At 49.3% G+C, this 23,677-nt stretch overlaps 1 protein-coding gene across 1 annotated transcript in view; it reads left to right on the plus strand.

The window, feature by feature from the left end:
- Duox2 (dual oxidase 2) overlaps positions 1 to 16,561 on the plus strand; it is an 18,923-nt gene extending 2,362 nt beyond the window's left edge. Inside the window, 28 exon segments of the mRNA XM_013009974.1 lie at positions 347 to 469; positions 595 to 691; positions 1,608 to 1,698; positions 2,481 to 2,583; positions 3,386 to 3,549; positions 4,000 to 4,175; positions 4,367 to 4,485; positions 4,778 to 4,915; positions 5,150 to 5,263; positions 5,425 to 5,627; positions 5,947 to 6,132; positions 7,357 to 7,582; positions 7,682 to 7,775; positions 9,622 to 9,797; positions 10,259 to 10,328; positions 10,682 to 10,750; positions 11,335 to 11,510; positions 11,677 to 11,907; positions 12,072 to 12,171; positions 12,856 to 12,905; positions 13,100 to 13,227; positions 13,444 to 13,597; positions 14,331 to 14,563; positions 14,804 to 14,962; positions 15,262 to 15,417; positions 15,522 to 15,650; positions 16,355 to 16,385; positions 16,388 to 16,561. Coding sequence (XP_012865428.1) covers positions 347 to 469; positions 595 to 691; positions 1,608 to 1,698; positions 2,481 to 2,583; positions 3,386 to 3,549; positions 4,000 to 4,175; positions 4,367 to 4,485; positions 4,778 to 4,915; positions 5,150 to 5,263; positions 5,425 to 5,627; positions 5,947 to 6,132; positions 7,357 to 7,582; positions 7,682 to 7,775; positions 9,622 to 9,797; positions 10,259 to 10,328; positions 10,682 to 10,750; positions 11,335 to 11,510; positions 11,677 to 11,907; positions 12,072 to 12,171; positions 12,856 to 12,905; positions 13,100 to 13,227; positions 13,444 to 13,597; positions 14,331 to 14,563; positions 14,804 to 14,962; positions 15,262 to 15,417; positions 15,522 to 15,650; positions 16,355 to 16,385; positions 16,388 to 16,467 — 3,776 coding nt within the window. The 3' untranslated portion in view covers positions 16,468 to 16,561.
- The last annotated feature ends 7,116 nt before the right edge of the window (positions 16,562 to 23,677 follow it).

The raw sequence follows: 23,677 nt of genomic DNA on the forward strand, positions 1-23,677 counted from the left end.
CCAGGTGCACCTGCCACCCCTCTCCTGTGCCCACCCCATCCACCTGCGGGACCCCGACACTCGGGACTCCCCGCAGAGCTCCTCCAACCCGGGGACCACCCCCACCCAGGAACGCCCCTTCCAGGAGGCCCCTGTGCCCAGAGACCTCATGTCCAGGCAAAGCCCCCCTGGATGACAAGTAGGGGCCAGAACGCGGCTTCTGGGGGAGATGTCGCTTGGGAAGCTAGTTGGCCTGCGCACCCCTCAAGTCTTCTCAGAAGGGGGAGACGGGGCTCATCTGGATCCTGCGGAAGTCTGTCCCACGGCTGCCCCTGCCCCCTCATCTCTGCACCTCAGCCTCCCTTAGGCTCAGATTTCCTCCTGGTCCAGCCCAACACGTGTGTCCCCCCCCTCTGCCCTGTCCCTCAGAACATTGCTCTGTATGAGTGGCTGCCCAGCTTCCTGCAGAAAACGCCCCCGCCGTATACAGGTGAGGATGAGGGGGTTGGGAATCCCTGGGCTGAAGACTCATAGTGGGGAGAAGACAGCTAGATTCATGCGATGCCAGGATGTGGGTGTGGGGATCTGATCTGTTTTGTGGCCTGTTTACTATAGGGTACCACCCTTTCACTGACCCCAGCATCTCCCCGGAGTTCGTGGTGGCCACTGAGCAGTTCTTCTCCACTATGGTGCCCCCTGGTGTCTACATGAGGTCAGGGAAGACCTGGGGGGGGGAGGGGGAGGTGCCAACAGGTACATCACAATGATCCCAGGTGCTAAGGGGTGGATTCGGAGGTCTGGGGTTTTTCTTGCACCTCTTGGTGTTTTAGAAAAGGGAAGCAGAATTTGGAACACTTAGCATGGTTGGTTTGATCTCAATAGGGAAATCTCCTCCAGTTTTTCTTTTTATTTTATTTTATTTTATTTTTGCCGGTTGTGGGGCCTGAACTCTGGGCCTGGGCGCTGTCCCTCAGCTCTTCAGCTCAAGGCTAGCTCTCTACCACTTGAGCCACAGCGCCACTTGTGGCTTTTTCTGCATATGTGGTGTTGAGGAATCGAACCCAGGGCCTCATGCATGCAAGGCAAGCACTCTACCACTGAGCCACCTTCCCAGCCCTCCTCCAGTTTTTCTAATGGCATATTTGTGAGTGTGGTATATGCTAGTCCTGAGGCTTGAACTCAGGGCCTAGGCACTGTCCCTGAGCTTTTGTATTCTAGGCTAGTGTTCTACCACTTGAACCACAGCTCCACTTCAGCTTTTTGGTAGTTAAATCCTGCCTGGGTTGGCTTTGAACCAGGATCCTCAGATCTTAGCTTCCTGAGTAACTAGGGTTACAGGTGTGAGCCACCAGCACTGGGCCTAATGACAGAATTTCGGTAGCAGAATATGTGATTTGTCCAACAGATAGGTCACCCTCCTCCCTCATTCCCTACTTATCCTGTGTGGACAAACAGCTTACTCTTTCTTTAATTAAAAAAAAATACATTGTCATATCCCTGTTATGTTTAAGGACGTTTGTGAGCCACCTTTCAATCCTGGCCAACCACAACCGAGTCCCTAACCTTACTGAACCCCATCTTACTTTCTTCCCTGAATTCATTCACCTCATCCCGATTTCTCATTTCAGAAACTCCAGCTGTCATTTCCGGGAAGTTCTGAACAAGGATTTGGGCAGCTCTCCAGCTCTCAGGGTCTGCAACAGCTACTGGATTCGGGAGGTCAGGCTGAAACGAGGGATAGGGGTGTGCATGTGTGTCATGATCAATGTCTTTACAAATTCTTAGAAAAACAAAAAAACATTGACTTAATGGTGTGGGTGATCCAGATTGGTGGGAAAAGGACAGGAAAAAAAAATCACCTTGAGACAACTTTCCAAGAGAGCGCAGGCAGTGACACATGTCTGTAATCCCAGCCTCTTAGAAGGCTGAAGCAAGGGGATTGGTTGAACCCCAGAATTCAAGGCCAGCTTGAGTGCTTTAACAAGACTAAAAGACAATAGAGAAGGGGTAGAGCAGGAACAGAAATGAAGGCTTTCTGAAGAGATAAAAAGACAAAAGAAGCTGGGCACCAGTGGCTCACGCCTGTAATCCTAGCTACTCAGGAGGCTGAGATCTGAGGATCATTGTTCAAAGCCAGCTCGGGCAGGAAAGTCCGTGAGACTCTTATCTCCAATAAACCACTAGAAAACCAGAAGTGGTGCTGTGGCTTAAGCGGTAGAATGCTCACCTTGAGCTGAAGAGCACAGGGACAGCGCCCAGGCCCAGAGTTCAAGCCCCACGACCTACCAAAAAAAAAGACAAGAGAGTAGGGAGGGAAGGGGGAAAGGAAAAGCTGGAGAAAGTGTGTGTGTGTGTGTGTGTGTGTGTGTGTGTGTGTGTGTGTGTGTGTGTGTGAATCTTTTCTCCCAAAGTGCTTACCTCTTACCTCCGAGGTAAGAGGGACTGAGCTTTTGGGAAGGACCCTATAACTTATCTTGAATGAATTGTTTGCTTCCTCTCAGAATCCTAATCTGAAGAATACCCAGGATGTGAATGAACTGCTACTGGGAATGGCCTCACAGATCTCAGAACTGGAGGACAGGATAGTGATCGAAGACCTGAGGGGTGAGCATAGAGCTGGAAGGGATGGCAGCCAGACCCAGGAGACTGGGGATCCTTTTGGGTGGGTCAACAGGTAGATCTAGGATGACCATGATCCAGAAGCAAAGATGTACACACAGACTTCAAATACTCATCAGAATAAAATGAAACTTTGAGCTTCCTCTCTCCTAATACACAGTGCTATGTTGTTTCTAACTTAAATCAGATACGGGTATTGGAGTGTGGGGGTGGTGATGCACTGTCTTACTCGGGTCTCTAAATATTTTCATCCAATCTTGCTTTAAGGTTGGGGAAGTATAGGGCATGTAATTTCTGCATTATATCAAGAACCATCTTGAAGCTGGGCACTGGTGGCTCATGCCTATAATCCTAGGTGAGATCTGAGGATGTTGGTTCAAAGCTAGCCTGGGCAGGAAAGTCCATAAGACTCTTAACTCCAATTAACCACCAGAAAACCAGAAGTAGTGGAGCTGTGGCTCAAAGTGGTAGAGCACTAGCCTAGAGCAAAAGTGCTTAGGGACAGCACTCAGGCCCTGAGTGACAAAAAAGAAAGAAAGAAAAAAGATCCATCTTGAGTCTTAGAAGAAGAATCTTGACAAAAACTTGCCCCTGATAACACACAATAACATTGGACCCACATCAAGACAAGGCCAGTGTGGGCATAGATCTCATGGAGAGGGATGTGGAGGACTCTGTGTGTGTCTGTGTATGTGGTGAGGGTGTGATAGTACTGACAGATGGATAGAAGACTGCAGGCAAAGGAAGTGTTGAGAGGATTAACTTCAAAGTCCTGGTCTTTCCTCAGATTATTGGCCTGGCCCAGACAAGTTCTCCCGCACAGACTACGTGGCCAGCAGCATCCAACGTGGTCGAGATATGGGGCTGCCCAGCTATAGCCAAGCCATGCTGGCTTTGGGACAGGAGCCCCCAAAGAACTGGAGGGACCTCAACCCCAAGGTAGAGCCCCAGGTAAAGAAGAATAACGATCATAACGACAGTTTAAGCTTTCCCCTGGCAATGCTGCCTCAAATCCTTTATGTTAGCTTATGTGTAATCCTTATACGGTTTTTTGTTTGTTTTTTTTTGTCGGTCGTGGGACTTGAACTCTGGACCTGGGTTCTGTCCCTGAGCTCTTCAGCTCAAGGCAAGTGCTCTACCACTTGAGCCACAGTGCCACTTCCAGTTTCCTGGTGCTTAACTGGAGCTAAGAGTATCATAGGCTTACCAGCCTGGGCTGGCTTTGAAGGGCGATCCTCAGATCTCAGCCTTCTGAGTAGCTAGGATTACAAGTGTGAGCCACTGGTGCCTGGCCATATACATGTAGTATAGACACTTTTCACCATCTCCCACTTTACTGATGACATTGTTGGCGAGTTCACACACATGCACAGACACTATTTACCTCCCATGATGCCTTAGGTGCTGGAGGCTACAGCTGCCTTGTATAACCAGGACCTGTCTCGGCTAGAGCTACTCCTGGGTGGGCTCCTGGAGAGCTATGGAGACCCTGGACCCCTATTCAGCAACATCATCCTCAATCAGTTTGTGCGACTGAGGGATGGTGACCGCTATTGGTTTGAGAACACCAAGAATGGGTAAGACCTGGCTTGGACCCCACCTCAGCCTCTACCTCGGCCTGGACCAGGATGGCCCCCTAGAGGTGTTGATTCCAGCCCTCCTACTCATGTCCTCTAGGGCTCTTTTCTCATCTGGGTCCTTGGGCTTGGGGTTCCAGAGGCTCCTATTCTCTTCCTACTCTGATAACTCTTGCCTTTCTCCAACCCAGGCTGTTCTCCCAGGAAGAGATTGCAGAAATCAGAAACACCACCCTCCGGGATGTGTTGGTAGCGGTCACTAACGTTGACCCTAGCTCCTTGCAGCCCAACGTCTTTGTCTGGCAGGAAGGTAAGTAGCCTAGGAGTACCTGGTGGTGGGAGGGGGGGAGACAGAACTACTTGGTGACATCCAGAGAGCCAGGTGCTCTCTGCGTTGGGTGGAGAGGTCTACATTCGGCTAATTCTCACAGCAGGTCAATCTGGGGTGGATGCTGAGGAATTTGGGAAGGGGAACAAGGCCCAGGGAGGTAGGCCTTGAAGATGGTGGTGTAGGATATCTTGGTCTTTTCCAAGATGAAGAACCACACCTGCTCAAGGAGAGGGCCCTTGGACTTGGGGCTCTTCTGTGCTCTGTCTCTTAGGTGCGCCCTGCCCACAGCCCCGGCAGCTCACAACTGAAGGCTTGCCCAATTGTGTGCCCCTTACTGTGACTGACTACTTCAAGGGCAGCGGTGCGGGCTATGGCCTTGTCATTGTGGCTCTCTGCTGCTTTCCCTTAGGTGAGTCCTTCAACCTCCTCCTGCTGTCTCTTCTCTGGCCTCCTTCTCCCCCACAGACTAGCTCAGCCCCTCTGAGCTGCACTGGCTCCTGGGATGAACTCTTTGGATTAGCTTGAGGCCAGGCTCCTGGAGTGGAGACGGAGGGGAGGGAGGTCTTCAGAAGGGAGGAGCAGCATCTGAAGCTGCTGGATCAAAGGGGCTGTCCTCCTAACTGGCTTCTCTGGTCTCCTTCAGTGAGTCTGCTTATGGCTGGGGTGGTGGCTCACTTCCGGAACCGAGAGCGCAAGAAGCTACAAAGGAAAGGCAAAGAGAGCACAAAGGAGGAAGCCGTCAAAGTTGGAGTGACAGGTGAGGCCGAGGCAGAGGGGAAGGAGGGAGAAAGAGGAGATGGTGGGGTTGGTGGGGGGCGAGGTCTGAGGAAAAAACTAAGTCACAGAGTTGGGTGGGGGGAGAGCTGATGTCCTGCGCAGACTCCCATGACTCACTCTGTCCAGCTGTCTCTTCCCCAGGGATGGAGTGGCCAGGCCCCAAGGGGAGCAGCTATCCCATCACCATCCGGCTGCTCCCGGACAAGTGCTTACAGGTCCTGGACGGAGGGCTCACGGTGCTTCGCACCATCCAGCTGCAGCCCCTGCAGCAGGTCAACCTCATCCTGTCCAGCAACCGGGGATGCAGGACACTGCTGCTCAAGATCCCCAAGGAGTATGACCTGGTACAGCCCCTCCTGCCCACACAGGAGTTCTCACATATATTTCCCTCTCAGAAGCAACTCAGATGACTACTCCATCCGCAGCCACAATGCTCGCCTGGGAAGGCTGATGTTGGGGAAAGGGGCTCCCCAGATTCTACCTGACCACCACCATCCTTCCCCCCCTCCCGCCTCCAAGACTACTTACCTGGCCCAAGCCTGGATGGATAGGGAGGGACTTTTCTCTGCTTTCCCCAACCTGATGTCCTCTGTGAGGAGGCTGGACCAGAAGTTTGAGCTTTAAGTATGACATGGGGGTGGGGGGGGGCTCCTTCTCACCTAGGTGTTGCAGTTTAACTCAGAAGAGGAGCGAGGCGCCTTTGTGCAGCAACTGCAGGACCTCTGTAAGTGCTGGAGTCCAGGCCTCCGGGTGGCTCAGATGAGCGAGCGCGAGCTCTTCAAGAAGGCTGTCACTAAGCAACAGCGAGGCTGCATCCTGGAGATCTTCTTCAGGCATCTTTTTGCTCAGGTGCCATGACTTGTGCCTTCTGGAGGTGGGGGGGGGTCGAGGGGGGGAGACTGGCCTAGGGGATTGGACCAACCTGGGTTGGGCAGAACCTTCTATGTGAGTGAGCTAAGCTTCCATCCTGTGGGCGGGAGGCAGACAGCTTGGGTTGTGACCCTTGTGGACTATGTGATGTTAGGAAACTCACATCACCTGGGCTCTCTATCTCCATGTTGTCATCTCTGAAACAGTAATTAAAGCCCAGTGCTGGTAACTCATGCCTGTAATCCTAGCTACTCAGGTGGCTGAGATCTGAGGATTGTATTTCCAAGCCAGCTTGAGCAGAAAAGTCTGGGATAAGCCACCAAAAAGCTATAGCTCAAGTGGTAGACCACTAGTCCTGAGTGAAAAAGCTCAAGCGCCCAGGTCTTGAGTTCAAGCCCTAGTACTGGCACACATGTGTATACATGCGCATGCACGCACACACACACACACACACACTTTTTTGTTGTTGTTTTGTGTTTTTGTTTTTGGCTAGTTGCAGGGTCTGAACTCTGGGCCTGGGCACTGTCCCTCAGCTCTTCAGCTCAAGGCTAGCACTCTACCACTTGAACCACAGCGCCACTTCTGGCTTTTTTTCTATTTATGAGGTACTGAGGAATCAAACCCAGGGCTTCAAGCATGCAAGGCAAACACTTTAGCACTGAGCCACCTTCCCAATCCAACACACACACTGTGGAGTAGACCCAGTGAGCTACCCAACGTGACAGATTCTCAAATGTTCATCCCTAGACCAACATGAACCTCACCAGAGTACTTACTTAGAAATGCACCTTCTCAGTTTCCTTCCCAAACAGCTTGCTGGGGAGTGAGACTCACGAATCTGTGTTTGACATAAGCTCCCATTTCTAGCCTCTTCCTGCCACGTCTATGACCAACATCTTCCTGCCCCAGTGCAGGTTGTTTTACTTTGCATTCTCCAAGTTTGCACCCCACCCACCCTCCCTTCCCCACCTCCTCCTTCTGCCATCATTATTCTCATTCTGTTGTGCTCAAGCCTAAGGAGAAATGGAAGGCTGCTGCTATTCACTTGACTTCCCTAGAAGAGCAGAGACTCCCATTAGCATACCTAGGTATCAGCAGGGTTCAACTGTTCAGCATTGGACTTTGGGGAGATGGGAAAACTTATCTGTATTCCACCTAGCCTCACAGCCTTCTTCTCCTTCCTCTGTGGCTGCCCAAGTACAGGTGTTAAACATCAACCAGGCGGATGCAGGGACCTTGCCAGTGGACTCATCCCAGAAGGTTCGAGAAGCCCTGACCTGTGAGCTGAGCAGGGCTGAGTTTGCTGAGTCCCTGGGTCTCAGGCCTCAGGACATGTTTGTGGAGTCCATGTTCTCTTTGGCTGACAAAGATGGCAATGGTTACCTGTCCTTCCGCGAGTTCCTGGACATCCTGGTGGTCTTCATGAAAGGTAGAAGCATGGACGATGGTAGGCCATTTTGGGGTTCTGTAAACAGGGAAGTAGCCTGAATCCCCACCTCCACACACACGTATTTTTTTTTCCTCTCAGGCTCCCCGGAAGATAAGTCCCGACTGATGTTCACCATGTATGACCTGGATGGGAATGGCTTCCTCTCCAAGGATGAATTCTTCACCATGATGCGGTACCAAGTGGGCCCTGGCAATCCTAAGACAGCCTGATGGTTTCAATGGGAAAACAAGTCCAAAGGAGGACAGGCAAGGCTAGGTGTCCACCTGTGTTGAAAGGGGACATTACATCAGAGACTCTCAGAGCACTCACAGTTTACCTTGTCCACGCCTCTGCCTTGAGCAGGATCTATATTTCCATTGTCCACAACAGCCAGAAAAGTCTCCCTAGCTAACACGACAACAACGAAATACCAGTGTGGCCAGGCGCCAGTGGCTCACACCTGTAATCCAAGCTACTCAGGAAGCTGAGATCTGAGGATTGGGGTTCAAAGCCAGTCCGGGCAGGAAACCCTGTGAGATTTTTATCTCCAATAAACCACCAGAAAACCAGAAGCGGCACTGTGGCTCAAGTGGTAGAGCTCTAGCCTTGAGCTGAAGAGCTGAGGAACAGCACCCAGGCCCAGAGTTCAAGCCCCATGACTGACAAAAATAAATAGCAACAACAAAAAACACCAGTGTAACCAACAGCAAAAGTTCATATAATCCTTTTAGATATCTTTGAATTCTTGTCAACTCTTTTGTTGTATGCTGAACACTGAGCTTTACATGATGCAATGATGGATGAATGAAGGTTGTTCACCTAATGTTAATCAGTATGACAAGCTGGTAGGAGAAACATGGGGAGTTTCAGTCCTTTTATTCTGTGTGTGAAACCATGTTTGTTTTTTGTCAGTTGTGGGGCTTGAACTCTAGGCATGGGCACTGTCCCTCAGCTCTTCAGCTCAAGGCTAGCACTCTACCACTTGAGCCACAGTGCCACTTCCAGCTTTTTCTGTTTATGTGGTGCTGAGGAATTGAACCCAGGGCAAGGCATGCGAAGCAAGCACTCTACCATTGAGCCACCTTCCAAGCCCACCATGTCTTATTTGTATGTGCCAATTCTGGGGCTTGAACTTAAGGCCTGGGTGCTGTCCCTGAGCTTTTTTTTTTTGCATAAATCTAGTGTTCTACCACTTGAGCTATATCTCCATTTTTGGTTTTGTGGTGCTTAATTGGAGATAAGAGTCTCATGAACTTTCCTACCTGGGCTACCTTCTAACTGCAATCCTCAGATTTCAGATTCCTGAGTTGCTAGGATTACAGGTGTAAGCCACTAGTGCCCAGCCCATTTCTTGTTTTGATATGCCAAGAAAGACCAACTTTGGGCATCATGAACTTCTCATTCCTGAGGACCCAACATCAGTAACACACCCCGCTTCAGCACCACCAGGGCATATTTCTCTTTGTTTTTTTTTTAACATCTGTTTCTTCCATATTGACATTGATACAGAGCAGGGATCTGATACTTAGCTCAAGGAGTAAGACAGAGTGAAATAAATGAGCAAATAAACAAGGAATGAAAAATAGCAGCCCAGATACATTTCATGTTTCTGTCCCTCTACACTTTTACCTCTTACAGTCTAGATACCCCAGCTAGACACAGGCATGTATGTGTGTGTGTGTGTGTGTGTGTGTGTGTGTGTATGAGAGAGAGAGAGAGGAGGCTTGAACTCAGGACCTGAATGCTGTCCCTGAGTCTCTTTGTGCTCAAGGCTAGCACTCTACCACTTGAGCCATAGCCCCACTTTTCTGACACGGGCTCTTAAAAGAGCAAAACAGCCAGGTGCTGGTGACCCCTAGCCATTACCTTTCCCAGCTTAGGGTGAGTTAGCCAAGCTGAATTTATGAACTTAGCATGTTTTCAATGTTGTTTCTCAGGTCACTGGTAACCACTTTAAGGAATATGGGGTCTGCTCCTCCCTGTACTTGGCCTAAGCCTGACCTCACTGGGCAACAGGTTGTTTGTCTCTTGTCCTCCAGATCCTTCATCGAGATCTCTAACAACTGCCTATCCAAGGCCCAGCTGGCCGAGGTGATGGAGTCCATGTTCCGAGAGTCAGGTTTCCAGGACAAGGAGGAGCTGAACTGGGAGGACTTCCACTTTATGCTTCGGGACCACCACAGCGAGCTCCGCTTCACACAGCTCTGTGTCAAAGGTAGAGTTGGAGGTGTGGGAGTGTATAAAGAATGGTCACAGTCAGGTAGGGAGTGTGTCTTCAAAGCAGTTGTCCTGATGGACAAGACCCAGGTCTAATTCTTCTCTGCGTCCTTAGTGCCTTATACTGAGTCTGACATGGAACCAAGGGCTCCGTGTCAAGTAGTATTCTGCACAAAGTTGCTCACTGGAGTCACTGGAACTCAGCCTATACACTTTCCAAAGCTGTGGGCATTGACCTGGACTGTATCTGGCCAGAGGAGGACTTACTCTATTCTTTACACAAAGGACAGACAGGATTGCATCTAGTTGCCCTATGTACATACAGTCGATTCTTTGTGGGGGAGAGGGAGGAGAATAGGGCTAAAGGCTGAGATGTACACATGACCCAGAGGGGTTGAGAGAAGAACGCAGTTTCCCACCATGTGGAAGCCAGTCCAGTTTCTTCTTCTCCTTTTTCAGGTGTTGGAAACATCTTTAAACCAAATATCAGCTCTCGAGTCTCATTCATCACTCGGACTCCTGAGAACTGGTATTGGGGAACAAAGCACTGGGAGGTCTCCTTGGCTAGGGCCCCTGCGCCAATCAGCCCCTATGGTCAGATGTTTGCCCCAAGAAAGTAGTTCTTATCGACATGGCCAGTTTCAACCCAAATCCCAGTTGCCTCCCAAGCGAATACTTCCTAGGAGATTGGGTGTCTTCCTGCCATTCTAGACTCTTGTTATCCTGCGAACACATCAGCCAACCCTAACCACTCATTCCAGCATGTCCCCTGCCTGGTCCCAGGATCCCCCCCTCCCACCTCCACCCCACGCTTGCACCCAGTGCTTCTTTTCCTGGCTGGAAAGACCAGGGGTGAACAGGCTCCATTTTTCTTTTTCTCAGCTCTTACCCCAAGGAGCTGGTCCTCCCTGCCTCAGAAACCCCTGGTCTAAAGAAGAGATTTGGCAAAAAGTGAGTGCTTCTTAGAGCTCTGGGCCCAAGAAGACAAGGAGAAAAGTCTTGGGGGGGGTCTCTGGTCTTTGACATAAAGAGAGACCCTTCGAAATCTCATCCCTGATCTACCTGGTGGGGCTAGGGTGCCCAATGACTTTTCCTCCTCTCTCAGCCTCTATATCGCCTTCTCCAGCTGGCTCAGAACAACACCATAGTGGTAGTAAAGGCTCTCTTGGCCCCTGTGGCCTTGGGCACAGCAGTGGGTCTGTGCAGGGAGCAGGAGGAGGGAAGGACAGAACAAGTAAGGATGGAGAGAAAGAGTTGGGAGAAGCCGGGTACCGGTGGCCCACACCTCTAATCCTAGCTATTCAGGAGACTGAGATCTGGGGATCGTGGCTCCAAGCCAGACAAGGCAGGAATATCCGTGCAACTCTTATCTCCCATTAACCACCAGAAAACCAGAAGTGGTGCTGTGGCTCAAGTGGTAGAGTGCTTGCCTTGAGCTGAAGAGCTCAGGGACAGCGCCCAGGCCCAGAGTTCAAACCCCACAACTGACAGAAGAAAAAAAAAGAGTTGGGAGAATGACAGGTTGCCTTCTCTAGGGCAGTGGGGACCCCTGAGCTGTACACAGAAGCCCTTCAGGAGAAGATGCAACGGGGCCTTGTCGCCCAGAAACTACAGCAATTCAAGCGCTTTGTGGAGAACTACCGACGTCACATCATGTGTGTTGCAATCTTCTCAGCCATCTGTGTGGGCCTGTTTGCAGAACGATCCTACTGTAAGAGCTCTGGGCTGGGGGGGGGGTCCCCTCCCCTTGCCTTCAGGGAGGAATGGAGCTTGGGTTGCCTTTCTTGCTGCTCAATACTTGGATGGAGAACCCCGCCCCCCCTTCAGATGTTCCAAATGGGGCTCAAGAACCTACTTCTTCTTCTACCATGCCCCAGATTATGCATTTTCCTCACCACCCACCGACATTGAAGAGACCACCTACGTGGGCATCATCGTGTCCCGGGGCACGGCAGCCAGCATCTCCTTCATGTTCTCCTACATCCTGCTCACCATGTGCCGCAACCTCCTCACCTTCCTGCGGGAGACCTTCCTCAACCGCTACATCCCCTTCGATGCCGCCGTGGACTTCCACCGCTGGATCGCCATGGCGGCTGTCATCCTGGCCAGTAGGTGGCCCCTGACATTCTCCTCCTTTGCTGTAGCCCCCTACCGTGAGGAGCCAGGGAACTCCCTGTGTCTTCTTCTCTCCTCTCGGGTGTCTCTGCTCTCTCATGCAGGGCTAGAGGTCATCGGCCCTGGTTAACATCTTTGACAAGAATCTCTCTTTCAGTTTTGCACAGTGCTGGTCACGTGGTGAATTTCTACATCTTCTCAGTCAGCCCCCTCAGCCTGATGGCCTGTGTATTCCCCAACGTCTTTGTGAATGATGGGTCAGTTCTGGGGAAGGGGGTCTCCTGGGTCTCTTGCATGACCTGAGGGTATCTACGAAGACATAGATGGCCATAAGATACCCACACTGAACTCCTTCCTGAGTAAAGGTACAAAGCCAGCCCTCTGGAGGAAGATAAAAGGTGCCATGTTTGCCCTCAGGCAGGATGCTGGCTGTGATCAAGCAGAAAAAGAGCAGGAGAAGTACCTACCACATAGCTTACTATATCAGTTTACCAGCCATTCATCAGTCCAACATTTATGAGCCATGTTCTGGGTGGTGATTCACTTGCTAGAAGTGGGGATGCCAAAATCGATACAGATGTTCAACAGATGCTTATTGAATCTCTACCGCATATGTCAGTAGAGCTGTGAGCCTAGGGGTAGAGTAGTAAGTAAAATAGAAACCCTTTGCCCGCACAGAGCTTTCAAAACAGAAGACCGGATACTCAAGACAGAAAGAGAGTTTAGGATAACAGAGGAGCAAGATTGCTGAGGGTGTAGAGGAGAGGATCATGGGAGAATGAGGGCCATTAACTTCTTGGAAGGATCTCTTGGCCATCTGGGTGGAAGGGTCTGGTAACCTCAACAGTCAGGGCCAAGAGGAACAAAGTCAGCTTGGGGTGTGGTTGTAGTGGAACCCCTCCTGCCCCAGCCAGAGTTGCCATGTGCTTTTTTCCCCACAGATCTAAACTTCCCCAGAAGTTCTACTGGTGGTTCTTTGAGACGATTCCAGGTAGGAAGTGGACCAGTGAGTCTGTCTGAGAAACTCTGCTTCTGACTCCATTTCCCTGAATACACACTGGCCTGGAATAGGGCTGAAGAGATGAGAGGGGAGGGAGGGGGACATGGGGGAGTGCATTGTTATATTTTCAGTCCAGGCTGCAGTCCTGAGACCAGTCACTGACCCTATCCTCCGGCCTATCCCAGGTATGACAGGAGTTCTGTTGCTCCTGGTCCTGGCCATTATGTATGTCTTTGCCTCTCACCACTTCCGCCGCTGCAGCTTCCGGGGTTTCTGGCTGACTCATCACCTCTATGTCATTCTTTATGCCCTGGTAAGACAGTTCTGAGCTGTATCAGGCCATAGATGAGGGTCCTCAGGAGAGGGGTGGAGGGTAAAGGTGGATGCAGGAGAATGAGACCTACGATCTCAGACTGAGTCCCTGAGATTTGAGATCTTGGAGTCCAGCCTCAGGCCAGCGCTTCTGCACAGGGGTGCAGGACAGGGATCCCGCTGGAACTGAGCTATACTAATTGGCCATCATCTCCAGCTCATCATCCACGGCAGCTTCGCTCTCATCCAACTACCCAGTTTCCACATCTACTTCCTGGTCCCAGCCATTATCTTTGGTGGGGACAAGCTGGTGAGCCTGAGCCGGAAGAAGGTGGAGATCAGCATGATGAAGGTGGAGCTGCTGCCTTCAGGTACCAGCCAGCTTGGGTGAGGAAGCACCAAAGATCAGTTCCTCAGGTTCAACACAGGACAGGCCTCCTGACCTCTGGCACTGCCTCTGACACCCTCTTGGGAACTCCTGAAGCTTTCTCCGGATAGAAATGCAGCTGGCCCAAAGAAAGGCCAGAGTAGCTGGGCATCAGTGGCTCATTACGATCATTATGGGAGGTGGTGGAGATGATTTTAGGTGTCACATGACCATCACATCTTCAGGGCTCCCGTTGTAAGAAAATTGTTTCTCCTTTTCATTTGACTCCGATCCAACTGTCTCGGCGGTGTTAGTAAGCCTTTGGTTCTCACCAGCACCTCCTCCTTGTTCAAGAAAGATCCGGCAGGCCCCGAGGCTCAGCTTGGTCAAGGCATGGCAGTCACCATCAGTTCGATGGTAGCAGGTTGGATGGGGAACTTGAGTTCCCCTCTACCTGCAGGCCGGAATTCAGGGCAGTAACAAGAGGCCTGAACCGTTCATGGGAAGAAGGACAGAAAAAGAGAGAGGCTGGGTCAAGGAAGCAGAGAACTCCAACCCTTGTGCTAGCCACAAAATAAAGTTGGGGATGCTCCTATTCTCTGTCCCCAGGAACCCAGACCACATGACACTCCCTGGGCCTTTTTAGTGTGGAAAGGACAGACACCCATCAGTTGTCACCTACCCAGAAATAGACCTTCTGATCTATGCTTTTCCCCTCCTATGACACTTCCTCCCAGGTGTAACTCACCTGCAGTTCCAGCGGCCCCAAGACTTTGAGTACAAGTCAGGGCAGTGGGTGCAGATCGCTTGCCTGGCCCTGGGGACCACTGAGTACCACCCCTTCACGCTGACCTCGGCGCCCCACGAGGACACCCTCAGCCTGCACATCCGGGCAGTAGGACCCTGGACCACTCGGCTCCGGGAGATCTACTCCCCGCCAACGGGCCTAGGCTCTGCCAGATACCCAAAGGTATCTACAAATCTCCCTTTTTGGTCTCTGTCATTGGCTGAAGATCCCTATCTCTCATGCCCGGAGACCAGGCTCTCCAGCCACTCCAAGGCCAGGCTGTGAGGAGGCTGGGGTACCTTAGAGGAGAAGCTCTGGTCCCCTCCTGTCTGTGTTCCCCCTCTTCCCCCCTCCCTCCAGCTTCCATTGTGGCCTGCACACTGGGACAGGGTCAGGTTCATCTCTCTCCCGTTCTCTCAGCAGCTGTACCTCGATGGACCATTTGGGGAAGGCCACCAGGAGTGGCATAAGTTTGAGGTGTCCGTGCTGGTGGGAGGGGGCATTGGGGTCACCCCTTTTGCCTCCATCCTCAAAGACTTGGTCTTCAAATCCTCAGTGGGCACTCAGATGCTCTGCAAAAAGGTAACCCTCCCTCCCTCCCTCTTTCCCTTCCTCCCTCCCTCCCTCCCTCCCTCCCTCCCTCCCCGGTCCTTGAGGAACTCAGGGCTTGATGGTGTTCTGACCTTGCAGCAGGGTTAGGGAAGCTGTGTGCTGGGGCTCTGGGGTCTTCAGGAGCCGTTACATGCAGTTATCCAGATAACAGACTCAGAGGGAGGAAGGAGTGTGGTCAGACCCGGCATCAGGCCGGTGGGGCTTTCCAGTCTCCCAGGCAAAGGCACTTGGGATTGTACGGAGCCTGAGCAAAGTGTGTTCCCACTCAGATCTACTTCATCTGGGTGACCAGGACCCAGAGGCAGTTCGAGTGGCTGGCTGACATCATCCGGGAGGTGGAGGAGAATGACTGCCAGGACCTGGTGTCTGTGCACATCTACATCACCCAGCTGGCTGAGAAATTCGACCTCAGGACCACCATGCTGGTGGGTCACGACTGGCCAGGCTAGGGCAGGCAGAACCCGTGTCTGGGTGAGGGGGTTGGGCCTGGTGGTATCTGTGTGATCTTCCTCCGTGTCCCCTCCCCCAGTACATCTGTGAGCGACACTTCCAGAAGGTGCTGAACCGGAGTCTGTTCACGGGGCTGCGTTCCATCACCCACTTTGGCCGGCCGCCCTTTGAGCTCTTCTTCAACTCCCTGCAGGAGGTCCACCCACAGGTCAGTCATCTACTGTCACCCTGGGACTCTGGTCTTGCCCTGCCAGGATATCTTGGTCTTCAAGGTCCCCCCGCCTCCTCCCTAGCTCTGTCTTGAGCAGAGAAGTTCTATCCTGGCTAAGGTAGGGTATTGTTGCAAGAGGATTTTAACCCCCACTTCACCCCTAAATAGCTCAAGATTCCTCCCCAAAGTCTGGGGTAGAACTCTGGTCATTCTGGTCAGGCTGTGGAAGAATCTTTCTTTGGGGTTGTGAACATCACAAGGCTGCAGACCTCTCCTTTCCTTCCTTTCCCTCCCTCCCTCCCTCCCTCCCTTCCTTCCTTCCTTCCTTTCTTTCTTTCTTTTCTTTCTTTCTTTCTTTCTTTCTTTCTTTCTTTCTTTCTTTCTTTCTTTCTTTCTTTCTTTCTTTCTTTCTTTCTTTCTGTTTTTGTTTTTTGTTGTTGTTGGTTGTGGGACTTGAACTCTGGGCCTGGGCGCTGTCCCTCAGCTCTTCAGCTCAAAGGCAAGCACTCTACCACTTGATCCACACCACCGCTTCCTGTTTTCTGATGGTTTATTGGAGATAAGACTCTCATAGACCTTTCCTGGCCAGGCTGGCTTTGAACCGTGATCCTCAGATCTCAGCCTCCTGAGTAGCTAGGATTACAGGCGTGAGCCATTAGCGCCGGGCTAGACCTCTCCTTTTCTCTCCAATTACCTGACAGGTGCACAAGATCGGCGTGTTCAGCTGTGGCCCTCCAGGAATGACCAAGAACGTGGAGAAGGCCTGCCAGCTCATCAACAGACAGGACCGGGCCCACTTCGTGCACCACTATGAGAATTTCTAAGCTTGTCCTCCCTGGATCCTGCTTCCAGTCTCCCATTCCCCAGAAATGAGCTTGCCACCAATTGGGAATGGTGGCGGATGCCTGTAATCTCAGCCCTTGGAAGGCTGAAGCAAGAGGGTCTTGAGTTGGAGACCAGCCTGGGCTTCCCCCCCCCAAAAAAAAAAAATCCTGACCTGCTGGTGATATCTCTGTGAGCATTTGCCTCAGCCAGAATGCTTGTCTTTGCCTACCCATCCAGTGCTCTGGGAAGCTAGAGAAAGTCTCCGCTACCCTTGTCCTCGCTCAAGCCCTGCAAGTTGTCATAAACAATGTGGGGAAGGGACAGCTCTGCTGTCTCCACTGTTGCTCACAGTCTCAACTGTGAAAAGGTCCAAACTGGTCACTTCGGAGAACTCCTCCATTTTGTTCCTACAACATTGTTTGCAACTGGCTTCGCCAGAAGCCTTTGAAATAAAAGGAGAAGTGAGGATATCTCAGCGAGAGAATCTCCAAGCCCAGCTCAAGCACCATAATGCTAGAAATCTGGACAACCCAACCACCTCTGGGCCTTTCCTCCTCCTGCTCCAAAGAAAAGCAGCCTGACTCCCGCTTCCTGCCCCTTGGAAGAGTCTTAGGAGACCCCAGAGAAGAAAGATGCCTTTCCAAGCCCTAATGTTCCTGCTGTTGGCCAGGGTGTCTGCTGTTCTAACCACTCTGGGCAGGCCTCTCTCCAAACTGCTTGGAGCAGCCAGTCTACCAGATGTCCAGAGCTCTCTTTCAGTTCCCAACTTCCAGGGGAACTAGATAACTGACTGTCCAGGATTGCCCTGGACATAGTTAGCACCGGAAGTCTCTCATTCTCAGGCAGATCAGGGCACTTGATCACCTTACCTAGAAGCTAACCTGACATGTTAGCTCCACCAGCATTAAGATTTGTCCTTTTTCTTCTTTACCTTTTTACCCTCCCCCAGCCCCTACAAAGCTGGGCTTTGCTTATAGTAAGGTATACAGACTTTCTTTTGCCAATACTGGGGTTTTGAGCTCAGGGCTTCATGCCAACCGTGCCCCTCCCTCCTGAACTTATTTTGCTTTTAGTTATTATATTTCAGAAAAGGATTTCAAAAGGTTATATTTTGGAAAAGGATTTCAAAAGCTTTCAGAACCACAATTCTTCTACCTCTGAGTAACTGAATTACACATGTAAACCACCAGCTTATTCTTTGCCATAAGGTCTCAATAAATGATTTGTTCTGGGCCTTGAACCATGATCCTCCTATCTCTGCCTCCCAAGTAGCTGAAATTATAGGGATGCTCCACAGAACCCAGATGGAGGTATACAAATCTTAAAGTAATCATATAAAGGTTTTTCATCATTCAGGTTTAGAAATACAATAGTTCAAGAGTCCCATCACCCCAGAAACTTTCCTTGCATTCCCCTCCAGTCCTTCTTACCCCAACGCTTGGATGCAACTACTAATATGATTTCTGTCGCTCAAGTTTGGATCATACTGAATGTATTCCTATAAGCCCAGCCCATTTCATTCACCACAGTGCCTTTTAGACTCATTCATGCTGTTCTGTCTGTCAGTCAGTAGTTTGTTTCTTTTTATTGCTGAGTAGTATTCTGTTGCTGCCCCCATTCTTCTGTTGATGGGCTTTTGTGTTGTTTGGGTTTGTTTTGCTGTGAATAAACTGCTATGAGATTCTTGTACCTACCTTTTGGTGGACCAAATGTGCTCATTTCTCTTTGGTATATAGCTAAGGGATAGATGACAGGGCTGGGGGTGGAAGGTGGGGGGTGGGGTTCTCCAGTTTGGTAGAAGTTGTAATAGGAGGAGTTTCAGGCTATCTCAATCTCTCTGAGCCTGGCTCCTCTCTGCATTAGCTTTATTCAGATGCCAAATGTCTCTGCTTCCCAAGATATTGGAGATCCTTCTCTGACAACACTATAGTAATATGAGGGCAGAGCACAGGGACTCACATCTGTAAACCAAGTTCTTAGGAGGTTGAGGCCTTAGGATCACGGGTTTGACACCAGCTCGGGCAGGAAAGAGACTATGAGACTCTTCTCTCCAATTAACCACCAAAAAGCCAGAAGTGGAGTTGCCAATCAAGTGGTAGAGCCCTAGCCTTGAGCAAAGAGTTCAGGATCAGTACCCACCCAAAAACAAAACAAAACAAAAAAACCAATCCCCAGGAATCTAGCAACTAGTCAAAGAAAACAACAAGATTCAAGGGCAATGACTGGACTAAGAATATCATGAAGAAAGTACAAAGTCATTGTGGTTGAGGAAATGGCCTTTGGGGCCACCAAGCTGGGGCTCCAATCATACCACGCCAGTTACCTTTATCCAGGTTCCATTACTGTTCTGGGTCTCAATTTCCTCCCCCGTGAGGGTAAGATGATACAGTGTTTGTAAAACTCAGAAAGAAATATGATCCCCTATGACTTCTCCTGCAGCTCTACCTGCCAACTCCGAGACACCAATGCAGAGATACAATCAAGAAGGATCATATGAACATGAGTATAGGACTTGGTGAGGGGTTGGAAGGGAGAGAAAGAGATCTCTTAAGATGCTGGAAGTTGGGTGCTGGTGGCTCGAGCCTATAATCCTAGCTACTAAAGAGGCTGAGATCGGAGGATTGTAGTTCTTAGCAGTCAGGGCAGAAAAGTCCCTGCGAGACTCTTATCTCCAATAAACCACTAAAAACACTGGGAATGTGGCTCAGTGGTAGACTGTTTGCCTAGCATGCATGGGTTTGATTTCTCAGTACCACATAAAGAGAAAAAGCTAGAAGTGGTCCTGTGGCTCAAGTGGCAGAGTGCTAGCCTTGAGCAAAAGAAGCTCAGGGACAGTGCCCAGGCCCTGAGTTCAAGCCCCAGGACTGGCAAAAAACAAAAACAAGAACAACAACAACAACAAAAACAGAAGTGGTTTTGTGGCTCAAGTGATAAGAGTGTTAGCCTTGAGCACAAGAGGCTGGAGGATAGAACTCAGGCAATGAATTCAACCCCCACAGCTGACAAAAAAAAATGCTGGCATACGATGTTCCTAGAAATAATTTCTCCAGCCTCAGAAAATGAGAGCAGCTTTAAAGAAAAGAATCATAATCTTAGCTGGGTGCTGGTGGCTCACGCCTGTAATCCTAGCTCCTCAGGAGGCTGAGATCTGAGGATTGCAGTCCAAAGCCAGCCTGGAAAGTTCATGAGAGTCTTATCTCCAATAAACTACCCAGAAAAAAATGAAGTGGTGTGGTGGCTCAAAGTGGTAGAGCACTATCTTTGAGCAAAAAGAGGCTCAGGGACAGTGTCTAGGCCCTGAGTTCAATTCCCAGTGCAGGTGCGCACGTGCATGCGCACACACACACACACACATACAGAGAAGGAATGGAAGTCTCAAAAGAACATTAGAACATAAACAGAAAAATTATCTGAAAGGCTTGCTGATGGCATACTTAATGACCCCGAGGGCAGTTAACTAGTGGTAGGATTCACTATCATGAAAACAACTAAAAGAATGGATAGGAAGATCTGGCAGAAATAAATACCAACATGTGGATGAAGTTATTGGAGGAAATCTGAAATCCATGTTTCTCTAGAGCAATATTAAAAGACAACTCAAGGCTGGGAATGTGGCTTAGAGTATTTGTCTAGCACGCATAAGGCCCTGGGTTCAAATCCTCAATACCACATAAACAAACAAACAAAAAGACAACTCAATTGTTAATAGAAATCAGTACTAGCATTGGCTAGTTGGTAGTTCAGTGGTAAAGCATTTGCCTAGCACACACAGAGCCCTAAAAGGAAATTAATAGTAGAGTACCTAAGTCCAGTTATCTATCTATCTATATGTAAAAACTTCTTCTGATAAAGGAACCAGTTTTAAAAGTCAAGCATGGAGTTTCATGCCTGTATTCCCAGCACTCAGGAAGTCGAGGTAGAAGGAACAGAACTTGAAACTAGCCTGGGATATAGAATCCTGTTACATGAAATAAATAAGTAAACAATAAATAAAAGAAAACCAGCTTTGAAGCTAACTTTTTGGCTTTGAAAGCTACGAAGTTGAAGTCATGTTTTCTTCTGAGCGAATGTAAAAGGACAAAGACAACTAAGTCCTCCACAGGAACCACATAGAAGGAGGGAAAGGAAAGCAAAAGGAGGAAGTGAACACAGGCAAGCCCAAGGAGGAAGATGTAAAGTTGATGGGAGTGGGGGAGGGGAGAGGCTGCTACTCAGTACTTTCTAGGTTGCTGGTGATCATCCTACCCTCCCTCTCAGAAAAGGTGCAGAATTCTCCCAATACAGTAGAGACAGGTTTGAAAAACAGCCATCAAAAGTCAATGCATGGGCTGGGAAGGTGGATCAGTGGTAAAGCCCTTGCCTTGCATGCATGATGCCCTGGGTTCGATTCCTTAACACCACATAAGCAGAAAAAAGCCGGAAGTGGCGCTGTGGCTCAAGTGGTAGAACGCTAGCCTTGAGCTGAAGAGCTGAGGGACAGTGCTAAGGCCCAGAGCTCAAGCCCCATGACCAAAAAAAAAAAAGTTAATGCATAACATTGACCAAAAAGACATGTACTCTTTACCTAACTTATGCAACTGTAACCCCTCTGTGCATCACCTTTATGAAAAAATTAAAAAATTTTAAGTCAGTATAAAGACAAGTATATAACTCAAGTGGTAGAGTCAATGTACTAGCCAGATATGGTGGTGCACATTGATCATTTCAGCACTTGGGAGGCTAAGATAGAAGCATCATGAGTTTGAGGCTAATCTGGACTGCATAGAAAATGTCTCAGCAGGGCCTGGGAATGTGGCTTAGTGGTAGAGTGCTTGCCTAGCATGCATGAAGCCCTGGGTTTGATTCCTCAGTACCACGTAAACAGAAAAAGCCAGAAGTGGCACTGTGGTTCAAGTGATAGAATGCTAGCCTTGAGCAAAAGAAGCTTAGAACAGTGCCCATACCCTGAGTTCAAGCCCTGGGACAGGCAAACAAACATACACACACAAAAATATATCTCAGCAATGAATTCTTGTAAAATAAATATTGAATGATTCTGCAGGCCTTCTGAATTTCATAACCATATATTTCTTTTCCAGTTTCTTTTCCTCTGTTTCTGTTTCCTCCATCCTCTTTTTTTTTTTTTTTTGTCAGTTGTGGGGCTTGAACTCTGCACCTGGGTGCTGTCTCTCAGCTCTTCAGCTCAAGGGTAGCATTCTACCACTTGAGCCACAGAACCACTTCCAGTTTCCTGGTGGTTTATTGGAGATAAGAGTCTCCCAGACTTTCCTGCCCAGGCTGACTTTGAACTGTGATCCTCAGATCTCAGTCTCCTGAGTAGCTAGGATTACAGCTGTGAGCCACTGGCACCTGGCTCCTATCTGTTTTTTAATAGGCTATCTTTGGATGGTTACATTGCATATGGATAACCTTTCTTGAATGCAAAGTTATTTATATTATCACAGTTATATCTTGGTATAAAGTTTATTCCCCCTTCACTTTTTTGGAAGATTTGCCATTTCTTTTTCTAAAGCTTAAGCTCAATATTTATTTACATAAGGTTGTTACTTTCTCAACATTTCATAGTTGAAATTGCAGGCTTTTTTGATTTATTCCTTTTTTTTTTGTTGGTCATAGGGTTTGAACCTTGGGCCTAGGCACTGTCCCTCAGCTCTTCAGCTCAAGACTAGTGGTCTACCACTTGAGCCACAGCACCACTTCTGGTTTTCTGGTGGTTAATTGGAGATAAGAATTTCATGGACTTTCCTGCCTAGGCTGGCTTTGAGCTACAATCCTCAGACCTCAGTCTCCAGAGTACCTAGGATTATAGGTATGAGCCACTGACTCCTTGCTTTGATTTATTCCTTTTGAGAAGAGGTAAAGTTGCAACTGGAAAATTCATGAAGAACCCAGAGGTAAAACTCATAGCTATTCAAAGGAAAAAAACAAAAACAAAAACAGCAAAACACCATCTCCAAGCAGGGATGAAAATACAGACATTGTAATCATAGGCATAATGAATTCCTCAGAAAATAAAAGGATCATTGACTTGGTTCAGTAATAGAATCCAGAAGTGGCTTGTCTCATGTCTGCAATCCTAGCTACTCAGGAAGCTGAGATCTAAGGATTGAGGTCCAAAGCCAACTCAGGGCAAGAAAGTCCTTGAGACTCTTCTCTCCAATTAACTACCAAAAGAGCAGGAAGTGGAGCTATGGCTCAAGTGGCAGAGGGCTAACCTCTGCCACAACACAGTGGTCCAGCCTGTAATCCCAGCCGTGATAGAGACATAAATAGAAGGATTGTAATCTGAGGCTGGCCATAGCAGACTACTACTTTTAGAAAAACAACTAAAAGTAAAAAGGGCTGGGAGGTGTTACCCAAGTGGTACAGAGACTCCAGAAGATCTGACGAAGACCAAAACCACAGATGCACTCATCTAAAAGGAGGTGACAAGGACTTCCCTGTTGTGGAAATCACTTGCTGCTCAGCAAATAAAGGATCATTGGCTTAAAAGACCAAGAGCGAGAGAAAGTAGCTGACTTCTTGGAAGCAGCCTTTGCCGGGTGTGTTTACTGTGCTTCCATGGCTCTGTGATTTCACAGCTCATCCTGTCTGGGGTTCAGAGGCTCGGCTGGGGCGGGGACATGAGTGTGCAGTTCCTTCCTCATTCAGCACCTCCTCATGGCTACAGCCAAAGGCCTGTGAAGAAGAGGTACTCAGCTGTGGGAACCTGTGTCATTGCTTCTGTTTTTCTGCTTTTGAGCCTGAGAACCACCATTGAAACTGTGACTTTTTCTTTTTTTGCCAGTCCTGGGGCTTGAACTCAGAGCCTGAACACTGTCCCTGAACCTCTTTATGCTCAAGGCTAGCACTCTACCACTTGAGCCACAGCATCACTAAGTAGCTTTTTTTAATGTAGTTTATTAGAGATAAGACTCTCACTGACTTTTCTGCCCAGGCTAACTGTGATTCTTAGATCTCAGCCTCCTGAGTAGCTAGGATTACAGGTGTGAGCCACCATGCACCTGGCTCAAATCTTTTCTTCTACAATTACCTTCTCACAATTTGACATCCATCCCTGGAGACAGAATGTTTTCCACACACTCTCAAATATGTGTATGTGTGTGGGGTGTAGGTGTGAAACTGGGATTGTTTCATCTTTTTTTTTTCTGCTATAAAGTGGAGTAGCAATAAGTCAATGATTAAAGGATTTAAGACAC

The sequence above is a fragment of the Dipodomys ordii genome, unplaced genomic scaffold, assembly GCF_000151885.1.
Source record: "Dipodomys ordii isolate 6190 unplaced genomic scaffold, Dord_2.0 Scaffold11, whole genome shotgun sequence".
Lineage (NCBI taxonomy): Eukaryota > Metazoa > Chordata > Mammalia > Rodentia > Heteromyidae > Dipodomys > Dipodomys ordii.